We start from the raw sequence: 18,356 nt of genomic DNA on the forward strand, positions 1-18,356 counted from the left end.
CTGTGTGTGAAGAGGGGTGTGTGACCTAACTGTGTGAGAAGAGGGGTGTGTGACCTAACTGTGTGTGAAGAGGGGTGTGTGACCTAACTGTGTGTGAAGAGGGGTGTGTGACCTAACTGTGTGTGAAGAGGGGTGTGTGACCTAACTGTGTGTGAAGAGGGGTGTGTGACCTAACTGTGTGTGAAGAGGGGTGTGTGACCTAACTGTGTGTGAAGAGGGCTGTGTGACCTAACTGTGTGTGAAGAGGGGTGTGTGACCTAACTGTGTGAGAAGAGGGGTGTGTGACCTAACTGTGTGTGAAGAGGGGTGTGTGACCTAACTGTGTGTGAAGAGGGGTGTGTGACCTAACTGTGTGTGAAGAGGGGTGTGTGACCTAACTGTGTGTGAAGAGGGGTGTGTGACCTAACTGTGTGTGAAGAGGGGTGTGTGACCTAACTGTGTGAGAAGAGGGGTGTGTGACCTAACTGTGTGTGAAGAGGGCTGTGTGACCTAACTGTGTGTGAAGAGGGGTGTGTGACCTAACTGTGTGTGAAGAGGGGTGTGTGACCTAACTGTGTGTGAAGAGGGGTGTGTGACCTAACTGTGTGTGAAGAGGGGTGTGTGACCTAACTGTGTGTGAAGAGGGGTGTGTGACCTAACTGTGTGTGAAGAGGGGTGTGTGACCTAACTGTGTGAGAAGAGGGGTGTGTGACCTAACTGTGTGTGAAGAGGGGTGTGTGACCTAACTGTGTGAGAAGAGGGGTGTGTGACCTAACTGTGTGAGAAGAGGGGTGTGTGACCTAACTGTGTGTGAAGAGGGGTGTGTGACCTAACTGTGTGAGAAGAGGGGTGTGTGACCTAACTGTGTGAGAAGAGGGGTGTGTGACCTAACTGTGTGAGAGGGAGGGGTGTGTGACCTAACTGTGTGTGAAGAGGGGTGTGTGACCTAACTGTGTGTGAAGAGGGGTGTGTGACCTGTGTGTGAAGAGGGGTGTGTGACCTAACTGTGTGTGAAGAGGGGTGTGTGACCTAACTGTGTGTGAAGAGGGGTGTGTGACCTAACTGTGTGAGAAGAGGGGTGTGTGACCTAACTGTGTGTGAAGAGGGGTGTGTGACCTAACTGTGTGTGAAGAGGGGTGTGTGACCTAACTGTGTGTGAAGAGGGGTGTGTGACCTAACTGTGTGTGAAGAGGGGTGTGTGACCTAACTGTGTGTGAAGAGGGGTGTGTGACCTAACTGTGTGTGAAGAGGGGTGTGTGACCTAACTGTGTGTGAAGAGGGGTGTGTGACCTAACTGTGTGTGAAGAGGGGTGTGTGACCTAACTGTGTGAGAAGAGGGGTGTGTGACCTAACTGTGTGTGAAGAGGGGTGTGTGACCTAACTGTGTGTGAAGAGGGGTGTGTGACCTAACTGTGTGAGAAGAGGGGTGTGTGACCTAACTGTGTGAGAAGAGGGGTGTGTGACCTAACTGTGTGTGAAGAGGGGTGTGTGACCTAACTGTGTGTGAAGAGGGGTGTGTGACCTAACTGTGTGTGAAGAGGTTTACGGGTCAAACCCCGGGAGGTGACAAGGCATGCGTCTTTCTCCATCGGCGGGGTGCTTTCTAACGGTCTGTGACAATTCTCGCCACCCGCCGTGAGAGATAGCGACCACCCCGAGGTGGCCGGTGTTTGAAACTACCTCCTGCAGAGTTAGGCAGCCAGGCAACACCAAGGTGTTCGATCTCTCTCCTCGATCCAGTGGTGTGGACTGTTGAACGTTTTAAAACTGAGAGGACGATTGGTTTTGACGGTGAACGGTTCTCGTCTGTTAGTCTTGCTGGATGTGTATTTACTTCTTCTTTGTCGTCGTCGTTCCGCATGGGCTGAAACTATATATATTTTACGTGTACTCATGATAGTTTTCAACCCGCCGTTTAGGTTGCCATACGCTGATTTTGGGGGATGCATGCTTGGTATTTTCGTGTTTGTATAAGTCACCGAATTCTTACATGGATTAAGTTTAAGGGATCTTTTCCGTGCGCACTTGGTCTTGTGCGCGCGTGTACACACACGCACGCACATAGGCACGCACGCACGCACGCACGCACACACACACACATGTACACACACACACACACACACTCTCTCTCTCTCTCTTTATTTCTTGCCCGCATATACCTTTCAGCCAATAGTCCGCTCAAGTTTGTTACGATAAACGGCAATGTTGGACTTATTAAACCAATTTTGGATTTCATTCACTGCTACATATAGCTAACGGCGTGGGGGGGGGGGGGGGGGGGGGTTGTGTCCTGGCCACCTGAAGGTCATGCCTTGTTGTGTCTGTTTTGTAACGTTCTCCATTGGCAGTCGTTAGTTATGGAAGTGCTGACGTCTTGAACGATATCAAACATGCTAATCTTGTGACTGTCGCACGAGCCCACACAAAGACAGATGGCGAGAAAGGGCAGACCCGCGTCAAGGAAACAGTTCATAAATTTGCAATAGGCTTCATTTACCCCCGCTGAGCTCTCAGATCCTTCCAACGCTGGAAATAATCTGCGCCGATTTGGTGTAAATATTTTTCAGGGGCTCTCGTGAGTTATTGCATTGTCCGCTGCGATTTCTTCCTCGTGTGTGCCTGTGAAGTAATACATTACGGTGGAACCCTCCGTTAAAGACCTCCAAAATCTGAAAAATCAGATCTTAAAAAAGAAGGGAGTCTTATGAGGGAGATAAATTGACAGAGGTTATGAAAAAAATGTTGGAAAAAGCAAGGTCTCAAAGGGGGTAGAGTCTTAAATGGGAGGTCTCAAAGGGGTAGAGTCTTAAATGGGAGGTCTCAAAGGGGGTTGAGTCTTAAATGGGAGGTCTCAGAGGGGGTTGCACTGTACAGCTCATGTGGCTCAGCTAAGGCACTTTTGAGTGTAGGTCAGTTCAGGCGTTAGGCTTGAGGTGTTTGAATTCATGTCAGTGCGTCTTGAAGTGTTGACCGAATTGCCACATATATTAATGATTGATATTTCCGAGTGGTGGTTTATTCATTGACAGTGTGATTGGATTATGTGTGTGTAAGAGGGGGGGGGTACGTGCGTGTGAGCGAGACAGAAATAAATAAACAGAGTATGTGTGTACATGTTTGTGTACGTGCATACGTGTATTTTTTTATGTGTGTTTGTTTGTGTGTGTGTTTTTGTGCGGTGCGTGAGAGAGATTGAGAGAGAAAAGAGAGAGAGAGAGAAAAGAGAGAGAGAGAGAGAGAGAGAGAAAGGAAGAGAGAGAGAGAGAGAGAGAGAGTGACATGTGTGTTTGTGTGAGAGAGAGAGCAAGAGACAGAGACAGAGACAGAGAGCAAATTAGTTGGCTGGTATAAAGACAGAAAAAGCACAGATGCATCCAGAGCTCTACTCCACAACCTCAGTAGCTCTTCAGACAAAATAAGTGAACACACAAAACAGAAACAAAGAACGTTCATATGATTTATTGACACAGACTAAAAGATGATTATCACAGAAGATAGGCAAGACAGTCATTGACACCTATAATGTCATAACAATGGATGTACCAGAAGCACAACACTGGAATTTTGCTAAGAGGCTAAGCAACACCTCGATACAGCTATTCTAAGTTGTTAAATACTGTCGAACATGACAAAAGCCTGCTTCTGCTGTATGCATATTTACCGAGATAAATTCGATATTCTTCTTCTTGTAAGACGTCCTGATTAATGACCTCCCTGATTTTAAGACCATGTTTTGTCAGAATTTCAGACCTCATCTTCTCCCATTTCTTGTGGTCTTAGCAGGAGTTCCACTGAACACTTAAACGTACACTGTCAATGTCAAGACACTGATTGATAGCAACAGAGCTTCTGCTATATAACCATAATTACCAGGGGGAGTATACTTTTAAGATACCTTACAATATCAATAAACTGAGTGAGAGCAACACAGAGAGGGGGACAGCTAGGGAACTGTGTGGGAGGATTATCCATGCACACTCATGCATTTAAAGACAACTGAGGCTATGCTATGCTATGCTATGCTATGCTATGCTATGCTATGCTATGCTATGCTATGCTATCCTATGCTATGCTATGCTATGCTATGCTAACTTTGTTGTTCTGTCCCCAGAACTAGAGTCTATTATTTTGGAACATGACGTGGTTATATGCTAGGTGGGACATAACGTGGTTATTTGCTAAGGGGAACTGGGGAGTCCAGGGGCTCATATAAATACTAAAACATATTTTTAAAAATTGCTGAACTATATGGAAATGACAAAATGGTAAAAAAGGAGAGTATTTTGATCTGCTTGTGAAAATGATCTGCTTGTGTAAATGATCTGCTTGTACAAATGATAACGCAATGAAATGATCTGCTTGTACAAATGATAACGCAATGAAATGATCTGCTTGTACAAATGATAAAGCAATGAAATGATCTGCTTGTACAAATGATAAAGCAATGAAATGATCTGCTTGTACAAATGATAAAGCAATGAAATGATCTGCTTGTACAAATGATAAAGCAATGAAATGATCTGCTTGTACAAATTATAACGCAATGAAATGATCTGCTTGTACAAATGATAAAGCAATGAAATGATCTGCTTGTACAAATGATAACGCAATGAAATGATCTGCTTGTACAAATGATAACGCAATGAAATGATCTGCTTGTACAAATGATAAAGCAATGAAATGATCTGCTTGTACAAATGATAAAGCAATGAAATGATCTGCTTGTACAAATGATAACGCAATGAAATGATCTGCTTGTACAAATGATAAAGCAATGAAATGATCTGCTTGTACAAATGATAAAGCAATGAAATGATCTGCTTGTACAAATGATAACGCAATGAAATGATCTGCTTGTACAAATGATAAAGCAATGAAATGATCTGCTTGTACAAATGATAAAGCAATGAAATGATCTGCTTGTACAAATGATAACGCAATGAAATGATCTGCTTGTACAAATGATAACGCAATGAAATGATCTGCTTGTACAAATGATAACGCAATGAAATGATCTGCTTGTACAAATGATAACGCAATGAAATGATCTGCTTGTACAAATGATAACGCAATGAAATGATCTGCTTGTACAAATGATAAAGCAATGAAATGATCTGCTTGTACAAATGATAAAGCAATGAAATGATCTGCTTGTACAAATGATAAAGCAATGAAATGATCTGCTTGTACAAATGATAACGCAATGAAATGATCTGCTTGTACAAATGATAACGCAATGAAAGCAGGTAGTAGTGTCCATTGTCTCGGGGAAGAAAACAAAATCACAGGAAAACAAGCACAACGTTCACTGTTTATAAGAGCATTTGAAATGTGTACATGGAAATATCATGAGGAAGAGTATTTTTCTATAGTTCTACTGTCATCAATAACTCGCTTAAAGGCATATGTACGCGCTCCCGTGTTTACAAAGTGTAGTTTGCCCATAATCGATGTCAAACGCACCATAAGACCATATAATGACGATATGTCGCCATGCGCGGACCATATACATGCATTACAGCTTGTTTTAGAGTCTCAAAAACTTTGGATGTAAACAAAGACGCGGAGTTATTTCCCTTGCGTCAACGCTACCTCTGTTGGCAAATCTATAAATAGGACGATCCAGATCAAAATGAAAATTAACATATCTCAACATTGAAGGGGTCCTAGACCACAATATTTTGCAGGGAACTTAATTTAGCATGTCTCCAGCTGTTGGTAAAGCAATTAGCGTGTATAGTCATCGAGTACATATGGCTTTAACAAAGGGAATGTGCAAAATCCTTTGTTCCCCTGGATATAACAATGTGCTAAATATCATTTTGGGAAAAAGTGCTTTTTAGCTAGTGAAAATAAAACCAATGCACCTATACTCTCCAAGTGTTCAAGTAAATTTAGATGTTACATTTTTTTTTATCAAGTACTACAGTAGGATTTTGCCATGATGTTTTATTATCTAATAAATCATGTGCCCTGATATATGTAAAGAGATGAAAATAATGTCAAGCAATTCAGATGGTGAGATGTATGAGTCAAAGGATTTTCAGCCCTCATAGTCAAACGGGTTCTTGTTTGTTTGTTTGTTTGTTTATTTGTTGCTTAACGTCCAGCCGACTACGCAGAGCCATATCAGGACGAGGAAGGGGGGGATGAAGGGGGCCACTTGTCAAGCGATTCCTGTTTACAAATGCACTAACCCATTACTTGTGTCCCAGCAGGCTTTAGTAAAACTAAATTAATACCTACTGGAAGATTACCAGTTTCCAGTATGTTAAAATAGGCTTAACCTATCTACTGCTGGACTTACATCAGAACACTAACAGATTAAACTATACATGAATCGCGAGACAAGCGGAAAGAGAAGAGATTTTTGGAAAAAATACAGGTGAATGAGCAAGAAGGCAGAAAAAAGAAAAGAATTCATGAAGAAAAAGAGAGCATGACAGGAAAGAGGCACCAAAAATCTACCTAACAGCAAACTAGAAAGCTCCTGCGGTTCCAAAAACAGGAGGGGCTTTTAATTTCATAACCGCAGTGCCCCACTGCGGGAATTTTCAGCCCTCATAGTCAAACGGGTTCATCGATACAATGCGTTAATTAGGCTACAATAACAATGTGCACATCAATCTGGCTATTACACTAAGCCAATAACAATGTGCACATCAATCTGGCTATTACACTAAGCCAATAACATTATGCATGATCACACTGCAAGTAACATTCATAACTTGTTCACAAGGATACAATATTAAAGAGAAAACATGAACAAAACAATGACAACAAAAACAATCATACTGACAAAAAAGCACCCTGCCAAATGTCTCATTTTAAAATACATTTTAATGGACAATAAAGGTGTTTTAACTGTTACAGTTGTTGAAAGGCGTCAACTTTTCAAACTTCCGACAACCACAGAACTGATATTCTTCCTACTGCAATGAACCATTTTACTAAACAAACTGAAAAGCTTACCTTGTTTTAGAAAAGTAAGTTTTCTATGTTTTATGTCAAACATTTCCCGAATGGCACATTCATAAACAAAGATCTTTCTTTCTTCCTTTATTTGGTGTTTAACGTCGTTTTCAACCACGAAGGTTATATCGCGACGGGGAAAGGGGGGAGATGGGATAGAGCCACTTGTCAATTGTTTCTTGTTCACAAAAGCACTAATCAAAAATTTGCTCCAGGGGCTTGCAACGTAGTACAATGTATTACCTTTCTGGGAGAATGCAAGTTTCCAGTACAAAGGACTTAACATTTCTTACATACTGCTTGACTAAAATCTTTACAAAAATTGACTATATTCTATACAAGAAACACTTAACAAGGGTAAAAAGAGAAACAGAATCCGTCAGTCGCCTCTTACAACATGCTGGGGATAAACAAAGATGTCATATCCAAGTTTACATGTCCGCACAAAATAACATATATAGTACATGTACAATAAGCATCATGTCATCATTGTCAATGACTAAATCAAATTATGCTCACAGGGAAATACATGTAATATTTACCAGCACCTTTTTTGTTCACAACACATTCTGGTTGAATTTAACACTAACATGTACACACCACACACACACACACATACATTTACATGCACATTTACACACACACACACACACACACATACAAACTTTATGTACAATTATAACCCTGATTCTCTGTTGAAGAAGTCCTCCCCACACACCCACCCACCCACCAAAATGTGGCAATAAAACTCATGTTAACAAATTAGTAACACTTTTGGAATGCTTTTACCAGCAAGTGCCAAAATCCAACATAACATTCCTGCGATAAACTTTATCTCTACATGTGTATTTGAGCTTTGGTGTAAAAAAAAAGGTTTCAATCATAACAGTTTCGTTCACAAGTTGTTTTCTTTTCTTTTAATTTTGAACTTATCTAAAATATAATCAAAACTCATAAATCACCTTTAATACATGTAACTACCATGGACAATTGGTGTCTGGAATGATGAAATAGTTTCTCCAAAGACACACACAACCAAACACAGAAACAATCACGTAAGCAAATACACAAAAAAGCAATTAAGAGCTGAACTGTAACAGACATGAACAAATCCAAAACAAAGCGACTGCCAACGTTCCAAACTTCAGAATAAAAAAACAAGCAAGGTAGGAACGTTGGAACGTTGGAACGTTTGTTATTGACAAAACAATACATTCACAGATATATCGACCCAGCGGTCTTTACAGTGCACAAACAAACAATGAGTAACAATAACTTAGCTTGATCCAATGTTTCGGCCTCTTGTTTTATAGAATTCATTTGCTTGGGACTTTCCCAACAAGAGGCTGAAACATTGGATCAAGCTAAGTTCTTGTTACTAATTGTGCGTCTGTGCACTTAAAAGACCGTTGGTCGATATATTTGTAACTGTAACGTAATGTTTTGTCAATAACAAACGTTCCAACAACCTACCTTGCTTGTTTTTTGATTTTATTACAGACATGATCAAACATTTGCAAGAGATGGTAGAAAACCAAGCAAAAAATATTTCAACAACATTGCAAACAACTCCTATTTGAAAAAGCCTCTTTTACACAAAGTTGTAAAACATTTCAAATTTAAACAACTTATTTTCTGGCCATCTAGACAAATAAAAGCCCCCAAAGTATATGATTACCGGTACCAAAAAATACTTGTGTGTAATCACTGGCATTAATACTGCGCTTAAATGAAAAGTTTTCCAATAAGAGAATCAAAAAACAAGAAAGGTAGGTTGTTGGAACGTTTGTTATTGACAAAACAATACATTAATAGATATTTCGACCCAACGGAACTTTTGGAACGTTGGCAGTCTCTTTGTTTTTGGATTTTCTCCAATAATAGGGTACCTCCCAATGGAAACCACCTTTTGTTGTCCTCGCTCTATAAAATGAACTAAGTAATACCTGTCATTGAGGACCCTGCAATGCAGGGACACTTTTTCCATCTCTTGAACAAAATTTCCATGAAACAACCAAAAATTAACTACACAAGCAAAGCAAACACACACACACTCACACACACACACACACATACACACACACACACACACACACACACACACACACACACACACACACACACACACACACACACACACACACACACACACACACACACACACACACACACACACACATGTGCACACAAGCACACACACACACACACACACACACATGTGCATGCAAGCACACACACACACACACACACACACACACACACACACACATACACACACACACACACACACATGTGACATGTACAAAGACAATACCATTTTCTGTAAGAATATGAGTATAATAGATGTTCACAACACATTCTGGTACAAACTCATCACTGCCCTATAATTGGACCAAGAATACGAGCTTCTCCATGTGTTATATTTAAGCTGTTTGTGACATAGAAGAATGAATATGTATAGGAAGCTAAATAGAGAGGAATGGGATTTCATATTTCTACACAAAGGGGAGACGACTAGATCAAAATGCATCCATTGGTGGAACTGCCTTCACAATGATTTTGATGAACTGCACAACTCCACAATGAATTTTGATGAACTGCATAATTCAGATGGTGAGTTTTCATGAAATGCATAATTCAGATGGTGAATTTTGATGAAATGCACATATAGTATGATGACTCTTGATGAACTGCATACATCAGATGATAAGTTTTGATGAAATGCAAACATCTTAATAGGACGACCCTTGATGAACTGCATACATCATTGGATGAATTTTGTTAAACCGTATGCATCATAATAGACCTTGTCTAAAATAACAGCCACTAGTCTCATTACTTGAACTAAGTCCAATCTGTTTATCATATAAACATTTGCATATCATTAGCGTTTTAGCAGGAAGTGGAGACAATTAACGAGAACACATTTAACAACAGCTGCTCATCATTTATGTACCCCCAAAAGGGTTTTTGAATAGCCCCTGATTTGACTTGACTTAATTGTTTGCAAGTTGTGTGTGGTTATCCTGCTCAAATAGTCCATCAAATAGTCCATCAAATAGTCCATCAAATAGTCCATCAAATAGTCCATCAAATAGTCCATCAAATAGTCCATCAAATAGTCCATCAAATAGTCCATCAAATAGTCCATCAAATAGTCCATCAAATTTCACAACCAAAGCACAATCAGCAACAAAGATTAGTTTTCACATAAAGTGAGCAAGTTAAACGTTACATGAATGGACAAAATGTGTCAATTTCCATGTCATATCCTATCTTATTGCACCCTGTTGAGGCTTCTCAGTATAGAATTTAAAAATAAAATGCAGGTCTTGTTTTACACATGCTCGGAGAAACCAATGCAGTAATCCCAAATATTTCTTGTATCAATCCCAAATATTTCTGATTCACATTAAAGATTTTACTGTACAGTGGAATCCAGCTATAACGAACCTGGGTAGAACGAAATCCCTCTTATAACAAATTGCCATTGATTTCCCGGCAGACAGCCTTCTATTTCTTACTTGTTACTTTTCGGCTACATCGAACCTTTTGAACTCATTTGCATAACGAACCCCTCTTTTAACAAACACGCCGCTTTGTCTCTAAAAGTCACAAGGCTACAACGATCTGCGTGTGAGGCGAGATCAAAGGCAGGTCCATTGTGATGGCTGTGTGGCTTTGTTTATAGACACTGACCTTTTTCCCAGGGGTCATTGACCCAGTTTTAGCTATGAGAGGTGGTTCCCTTTTCATATGAGAGAGGAAACACTTCCTGCACCCAGGTCAGTGACCGAGTATAACCTATGGGGAGTTTAACCTATGGGGTGGTCTCTTTGATGTCTTGAGAGGAAACTTGGCCAGGGTGGTCCGTGCACCAGAACTGGTGGACACCATGAAATCGGAGATTGATCGGAGATTGATCAGAATGTACATGTACATGCTTTTACACGACTTTTTACATTTTACTTCTAAAATTGTGACAGTAAAGTGAACATTTGAACTATGCCTCTCTCTATGGATTATATTATGAAGCTGTTGAAAACATGCAGAGATTGTACTCTCCAAGGAAAGATCGATGGGACGATCATTTGAAGGTGAGTGGGAAAACTTGTCTTAAGGCCATTTAGGGTTGAAAACTCTACAGCGAATTGCTGATATAACGAACTAAAATGTATCTCCCTTGAGATTCGTTGTACCCGGACTTCACTGTACTATCAGTGTATCATACCACCCAAGTTTTTCCACCTAAGTTCCTCAGCAAGAATATTCCCAAAACCGTGACCCTAAAAAGATATTTATTTATTGTATCATTCCTATATACCCCTTCAAGGACATATATTCAGCATTGCCTACAGGAACGCAGACTAGAAGAAATGAAGATAACAGCATCGCATGGTGTTTAAAATGTTGACATGTGAGACAATGACGTTGACATACACTGCCAATAAATATACTAAATGACACTTAATAACGGATTATAGACAAGCTCAGTGAAAAACAATGTAATATTGGTACTTCATTATGCAAACACATGCAAAAATATGCAAACACACAACTATGGCAATTGTTCAGCGGCAGTACATGTACCAGTAAGTGTCAGTCTTTGAACTTTGGTCATATAAGAGACAAGATAAAATTAATAACATTTACATCTTGAAGAAACATTCTCAAATCCAAAAACAGATAGACTGCTAAAGTTCCAACATTCAGAATAAGAAAACAAGAATTGTATAGGTTATTGGAACGTTTGATTACTGACAAAACAAGAATTGTAGGTTATTGGAACGTTTGATTACTGACAAAACAAAATTGTTACATTTACGGCTCAGTGGTGGTAGACAGACAGACAAACGCTGATGGTACGCACTAATAATGAACTTATCTCAAAGTCTTCGATGAATCTCGTATGCAAGATGCTGGCGGGGTAATCATTCTAAAACTATAAACAGCTAGTTCCTAACCAGATTCAGTGGAGAAAAAAACATGTTTCTCTTTGTAATAACATAATACCATATCTTGGTCAGCTCTGTCATTAAACCTAATGGTGCAAGAAACATGTAGTGTATCAATTTCACATGACAAATTCAAATACTGAATGCAACAAAAAATCAATACTCTCGTTTATAACACAGATACCCATAATGAACATACCTGATCAGTAACAGGTACACTATGAAAACAAATTCTGCTCAAATAAAGTCAAAGCAAAGCTTACAATAAACAACCAAAGACCACAAAGTTTTGATTACTCTGTAGCTTGTTCATCGTTCTATCATTTTCTGTGTATCATAACACAAAATTGTAACACAAAATCTGCAATATCTGTCCCTTGTTCACATTTCTGATTTCCCCATAGCAAGATGCAAATTGGCTGAAGCATTTACAGGACAGAAAATAAGACAACGGAGAAGAGGAAGAATCTGCAAATGATTGAAAGAAGATGAAAAAAAAGTCAAGAGAAGAGTTAAAGAAAAAAAAGACAGAAGGTATAGAATCAGGATTAAAAGTAGAAGAAGGGGAGATTACCTGGGGAAGATTTGAAAGAGAGTACATGTGACAAGAGACGAAAAGAGTTGATGTAAAAAGCGTGGAGGTAGGAAATAGAGACCAAAAAGAAATAACATTGGGACAACATAATTATCACCAAGTGCTTTGAGAGAAAAAAAACAGCAAAGAAGAGAAGGAGAAGAGAAAAGTCAACAATAAAAGCAGGGAGGGAAGTTAGGGAAGTACAGGGAGGGAAGTACAGGGAGGGAAGTACAGGGAGGGAAGTACAGGGAGGGAAGTACTGGGAGGCAAGTATAACAGGGAGTAAATTAAGCAGCAAACATTTTGAAAACACTAAAAGCTAAAAATCTCATAAACTATAAAGCTTCTCTTTAGAAACAAACTATGAAAGCCTTATAAGCTGTATGGCTTGTCCTCAGAAACAAAACCTGAAAGCTTTTTTAAGCTGAATGGCTTGTCGATCTTCAAAAACAAAATCTGAAAGCTTTTTAAGCTGAATGGTTTGTCGATCTTCAGAAACAAAACCTGAAAGCTTTTTAAGCTGAATGGCTTGTCGATCTTCAGAAACAAAATCTGAAAGCCTAATAAGCTGTACGGCTCGTCCTCAAACTTTGGGCACACTGCGGTCGTTGGTGGTAGCTTTCTTCAGCTTGCCCTTGGAGAAGCCCGAGATAGAGCTCAGCAGGGCGCCGCGACCTCCTCCCCCTCCACCACCCCCACTTGGGGGAGCAGCGGCAGGAGGGGGAGGGCGTGGGGCAGCAGGTCCTGGGGGCGGGGGAGGGGGAGGAGCAGCAGGAGCAGGAGGAGGAGGGGGCGCCTGGGACCCTGAAACAATAATGAAAACATACTTAGTGATTGTTCTCCACAAGGTCATCAAACGCCATCAAACGATAACAAGAAAAGAATCTAACACTTATCGTTTAGTTGAAGAATGAGTGAAAATTCATGGTTCATTTTCTATTGACTTCTACCTTGTCTCTCTCTGCCTACAAGCATTACATTTTGATGGAATGAATATTCGGGTTCAGATTTGTTCCTGTCCCTGCACAGTACTGGAATCCCCTTAATTTGTACTGGAACTCCCTGCGTCTTGAATATGTGCGCGATATAAATTGCATAAAAAAAAAAAATAAATAAATCCCTGCGCTTAGAACTGTACCCACGGAATACGCGCGATATAAGCCTCATATTGATTGATGATTGATGTTAAGACATCAAAAAATTTGAGAAAATCAGGTCTTAAAATGGAGGGGGTCTTAAAATGGGGGTAATTTTACAGAGGTTGTCAACAGAAACAAGGTCTTAAAAGGGAGGGAGTCTTAAAATGGGGGTAATTTTACAGAGGTTGTCAACAGAAACAAGGTCTTAAAAAGGAGGGGGTCTTAAAATGGGGGTAATTTTACAGAGGTTGTCAACAGAAACAAGGTCTTAAAAGGGAGGGAGTCTTAAAATGGGGGTAATTTTACAGAGGTTGTCAACAGAAACAAGGTCTTAAAAGGGAGGGAGTCTTAAAATGGGGGTAATTTTACAGAGGTTGTCAACAGAAACAAGGTCTTAAAAGGGAGGGAGTCTTAAAATGGGGGTAATTTTACAGAGGTTGTCAACAGAAACAAGGTCTTAAAAGGGAGGGAGTCTTAAAATCCAAAATTTTAATAATAAATTTTCATTTAATTAATATACTTACCCAACTCACATATAGCAATTAACTCTAGTTCAGTGCTGGTTACGCTGTACGCGTTCCCCTTGGTAACAAGGGAGACCACCCTAAAAAAGAGTGATCCATCCCATAATATCAGACCGATGTCCGGTCCAACATCCGTATGCGTGCGCATACGCCGCCATTTGTATCATTCGAACGAAGCCCAACTCACTACTTTTTTAGAACCCAATACCACCACAGCGGGGAGGCGGGAGGGTTTAAACGATGTGAGTTGGGTAAGTATATTAATTAAATGAAAATTTATTATTAAAATTTTGGATTAAATTACATATTATTACCCAACTCACATATAGCAGATTGCTACTATAGGTGGTGGGTACTTACCAAAACTAGGCACGCAGGACCTGTCCCGCCGCTACCATGGCAGGAAGCGCGGAGCTTCCATCCTGTCTGACAGAAGCGACGTCTCTGAGGTAAAAGTTGACGAAAACGTCCTCAGAGCGCCAATACGCAGCTTCCAGTACCTCGGCTAGCTTGCCGGACCGAAGAACTGCCAATGAGGATGCCCAGGCTCTCGCCTCATGGGTTCTAGCCGCGGTGAGAGGCAACACTGCCCTAGCATCACCCGACTGCACTAGCCACCAGGCATATGCTCGTTTGATCAGAGTGGAGATCCATTTGGCCAGAGTCACCTTCGCTATATCCTTACACCTAGCCGTGTTTAAAGATATGAAAAGAAGCTTTTGACTTTCTGACCTAACAGGCCGAGTTCGAGACAGGTAACATCGGAGAGCTCTCACAGGACAATTTGCAATATCGGGATCTCCAGGAGCCAAAATCTTGCTCAAGGGTGGAATGCGCAAGATTGGAGAAAGCTGGCCAGGTTTCTGGTTTTTCGCGAGAAAGCCGGGAACAAATTTGAGAGAAATGGAACCATCCTTCTCGAACGCAATGTCCTTGTCTAAACCCGACAAAGAATGCACCTCACTACCTCTCCTAGAAGTAGAGAGAAGCGTTAAAAACACAGTCTTACGCGTCAAATCGGCCAAAGTGGCTGACAGAAGAGGCTCGAACTCATCCGAGGCTAAGAAACGTAAGACCAGGAACAAATCCCATGCAGGGAGAAGCGATTTTGAACGAGCTGCTAAAAGGGCAGCCCCCTTAATAACACTAGCGATAACCCCTCCGAGCGAAATTTTGTGGCCTAATTGCGCGAGGGTCGAAGAGATCGCCGACCTCCGGACCCTAATAGAAGAGGGAGAAGCCCCCTGATCAGCCAACCAAGACAGATGGTTGGCTACATGAATAGACCTAGGAGAAAGAGGTTTAACCCCGTTAAGCGCGCACCACCTAGACCAAGAGGCCCAGTGCGATGAGTAAACCGAAGAAGTCGATTTTCTATGCGCATGTCCAACGAATCTCAGAGTAGGGGAAGAGGCCCCTGCCCTACGCAAAGCGCTTCGGACAGAATCCACGCGTGAAGGGCCAGGATCTGTGGGTTCTCGTGCTGAACGCCTGACCGAGGCTGCACGAGATCTCCTCTTTTCAGGGCGAGAGGGATTGGGGGCCGAACTGCTAGACGCAGTAGGTCGGGAAACCAGTGCTGGCTTGGCCACAGAGGAGCGACCAGAACCAGCGCTGGTTTCTCCAAGTCCACTTTCCTGAGGACTTTGCCTAAGAGGCAGAACGGAGGGAAGGCATACGCCGGAAGATCTGACCAATCCACTTCCAGAGCATTCACCTTCCAGGCCAGAGGATCCGGGAAGGGGGACACAAAGAGAGGCAGTCTCGCCGAAAACCTCGTCGCAAAGAGATCTATCTTGGGCTTGTCGATCTGCGACCAAAGCCGCTGCAAAGACTGGTGTGTGAGAGTCCACTCTGAATGAACAATCCTGTCCCCTCTGCTCAAAGTGTCTGCAAGGACGTTCAGACTGCCCTTCAAGTACACTGCTGACAACAGAATGTGCTGGGCGTGACACCACTTGAGAATGCGACATGCAATGTCGGAAAGACTGTGAGACCGAGTCCCCCCTTGCTTGTTCACATACGACGCCACAGACATGTTGTCGGTGTGAAGACGTACATGACTGCCCTCCAGGAAAGGCTTGAACGCTAGAAGCGCCAGGGAAACGGCCTCCAACTCCAGTACATTGATATGTAGGGAGGCCTGAGAGCAATCCCAAACTCCCGAAACCATGTGCTCGTCCAGATGAGCACCCCACCCCGTCAGAGATGCATCCGTAAACAACTCTCTCTCCGGCGGTGGACGAACAATGGGAACACCCCGGAACAAATCCGGAAGAAGCCAAACACCTGTGGTCTGCTGAAACCAAGTTCCCAGTGCGATCGGGGCACTCCAGTCCTGGGATGTCTGATCCCACCTTGACTGCAGGGAGGCCTGAAAAGGCCTCTTGTGAACCCTGCCCAACGGAATGAGGGAAGCCATGGATTCCATCTGACCCAGAACCGAAGTCAGAACCCTTGCACTGGCGTGATTCTCTCCGTAGAGAGACCGAATCAGACCCTGAAGCTTGTCGATCCGCCTTTGAGACGGACGGACAGACCACCGAAGCGTGTCGAATTCCATGCCCAGGTAAGTAAACGTCTGGGAAGGTTCCAACTCGGATTTTGTCAGGTTGACAGAGAAACCCAGCTGTGCCGCCCGGCTCAGCACCCTGTGCGTATGAGCCTCGCAAAGCCCCCTGTTCTGGTGAAGGATTAACCAATCGTCCAGGTATGCTCTGAGACGGATGCCTTCCTGTCTCACAAGAGCGCAAAGCTGCCTGACCACAATCGTGAAAATCCACGGAGCTAAAGACAGGCCGAACGGCAGAGCCCTGAACTGGTAAGCTTTGCCGCCCCAAGGGAAGCGAAGCCACTTCCTGTCCGCGACATGTATGAGGACGTGAAAGTAAGCGTCTGTAAGATCGATCGACGTTGCCCAATCTCCCGGCCGTAAGGCCTCCCGAACCGAAGTTGGAGTTTCCATGGTAAACTTGATTACTCTCAGAAACTTGTTCAAAGGAGAAAGATCTAACACCGGCCTCCACGCCCCCGAGGCTTTCGGCACTACAAAAAGTCTGCCGTAAAACCCCGGGGACCGCGCGTCCAAGACCTCCTCTATAGCTCCCTTGAGCAGCAGAGCCGAGACCTCCTCCTGGACCGCGTTCCGTGCCACCAAATCCTTTGGCGCCCTGCAGGGCGGGATTATCCTGACCAGGGGAGCCTTCTGCCCTGACCAGAGAAGCCGGAACCCCGAACACACTATCCCCGTGACCCACTTGCTGGCCACCAGTTGCAGCCAGGAAGAAAGGGCCCTGGACGGGCCGCCCGCTACAACTAGTGCGGGGGCCACCGGGATGTGTTGTTCGGGGAAGTTTCATTGGGGGTGAGGCTTACGCCCCGACCCCCTGGAACCCCCGAAAGACTGACCCCTCTTAGGGTAAGGAGCTCCACGCCCCCTACCCCTGGAGGAGAATGACTGCTTCTGGGCCTTCCCACCACCTGACGAAGACGTCTGAGGCTTAGCAGAAGAAAACGCCTGAGTCTGAGACTTGCCCTGAGGCTTCTGGAAGCCCTGTGAAGCCAAACGCGCGATCGCTACATCCCGCGCGTCCTGCGTCTCTTTCTGGAGTGCATCGAAAGACGCCTGCCCTAAGAGAGACCCCTCAGCAAAAGGGGAGACCTTCAGCCTCTCCACAGTCGCGGTGTCCCGAAATCTGGACCCCGTCAAGAAGGCTGATCTCCTTGAAAGCACCGCGTGAGTATACAGCCGGGCAGACAAAGAAACCTGTTCTCTAGTCACCTTGCCCAGAGTAGCCAGCAGTGTTGAAACATCTGTCGGCGACGCATCAAACCGAAATTCAAAAGGATCAAGAGATGTGGCAATCGATCTGGATAAAGACCTTTGCAGAGACTCCGACACGGACGTGAGCTCCAGCAAAGACCTTCCCACTTCCTCCACAGCTGTGAGAGAACCGTCAGTACATGGGACAACTCTATCCCTATTGTACCCGTCCTCTCTCAAAGCAGCAAGTTCCGGCGTCACCGGAAGTGCCCCTGAGGGCAGAGCAAAAGAGTCAATCAGATTCACAGGATAAGGGGTGAGCTTGAACTTCGGAACACCGGAAGCAGCCCGAGCCCCAGGCTGAGCCAGCCAAGAGACAACGTCTTCCGGGGCCTCGCCGTGCTGAACCAACAACGGCACCGCCGGTTTGCGTTTACCACACAAGAC

General features: G+C 43.2%; 2 protein-coding genes across 2 annotated transcripts in view; both read right to left on the minus strand.

Moving 5' to 3' along the window:
* Positions 1-4,374: 4,374 nt before the first annotated feature.
* Positions 4,375-5,325, minus strand: LOC138963701 (uncharacterized; the record flags this gene model as incomplete). The annotated part of the gene is made up of 1 exon (XM_070335547.1): positions 4,375-5,325. A coding segment is annotated over one exon (813 nt), but the record flags the coding sequence as incomplete, so codon positions are not given.
* Positions 5,326-9,068: 3,743 nt separating this feature from the next.
* LOC138965445 (PX domain-containing protein kinase-like protein) overlaps positions 9,069-18,356 on the minus strand; it is a 40,955-nt gene continuing 31,667 nt past the window's right edge. The window contains exon 14 of the mRNA XM_070337603.1: positions 9,069-13,287. Coding sequence (XP_070193704.1) covers positions 13,067-13,287 — 221 coding nt within the window. The 3' untranslated portion in view covers positions 9,069-13,066. The remainder of the gene's footprint in view (positions 13,288-18,356) is intronic.

This window comes from Littorina saxatilis, linkage group LG4 (assembly GCF_037325665.1).
Source record: "Littorina saxatilis isolate snail1 linkage group LG4, US_GU_Lsax_2.0, whole genome shotgun sequence".
In the NCBI taxonomy this organism is placed as follows: Eukaryota; Metazoa; Mollusca; class Gastropoda; order Littorinimorpha; family Littorinidae; genus Littorina; species Littorina saxatilis.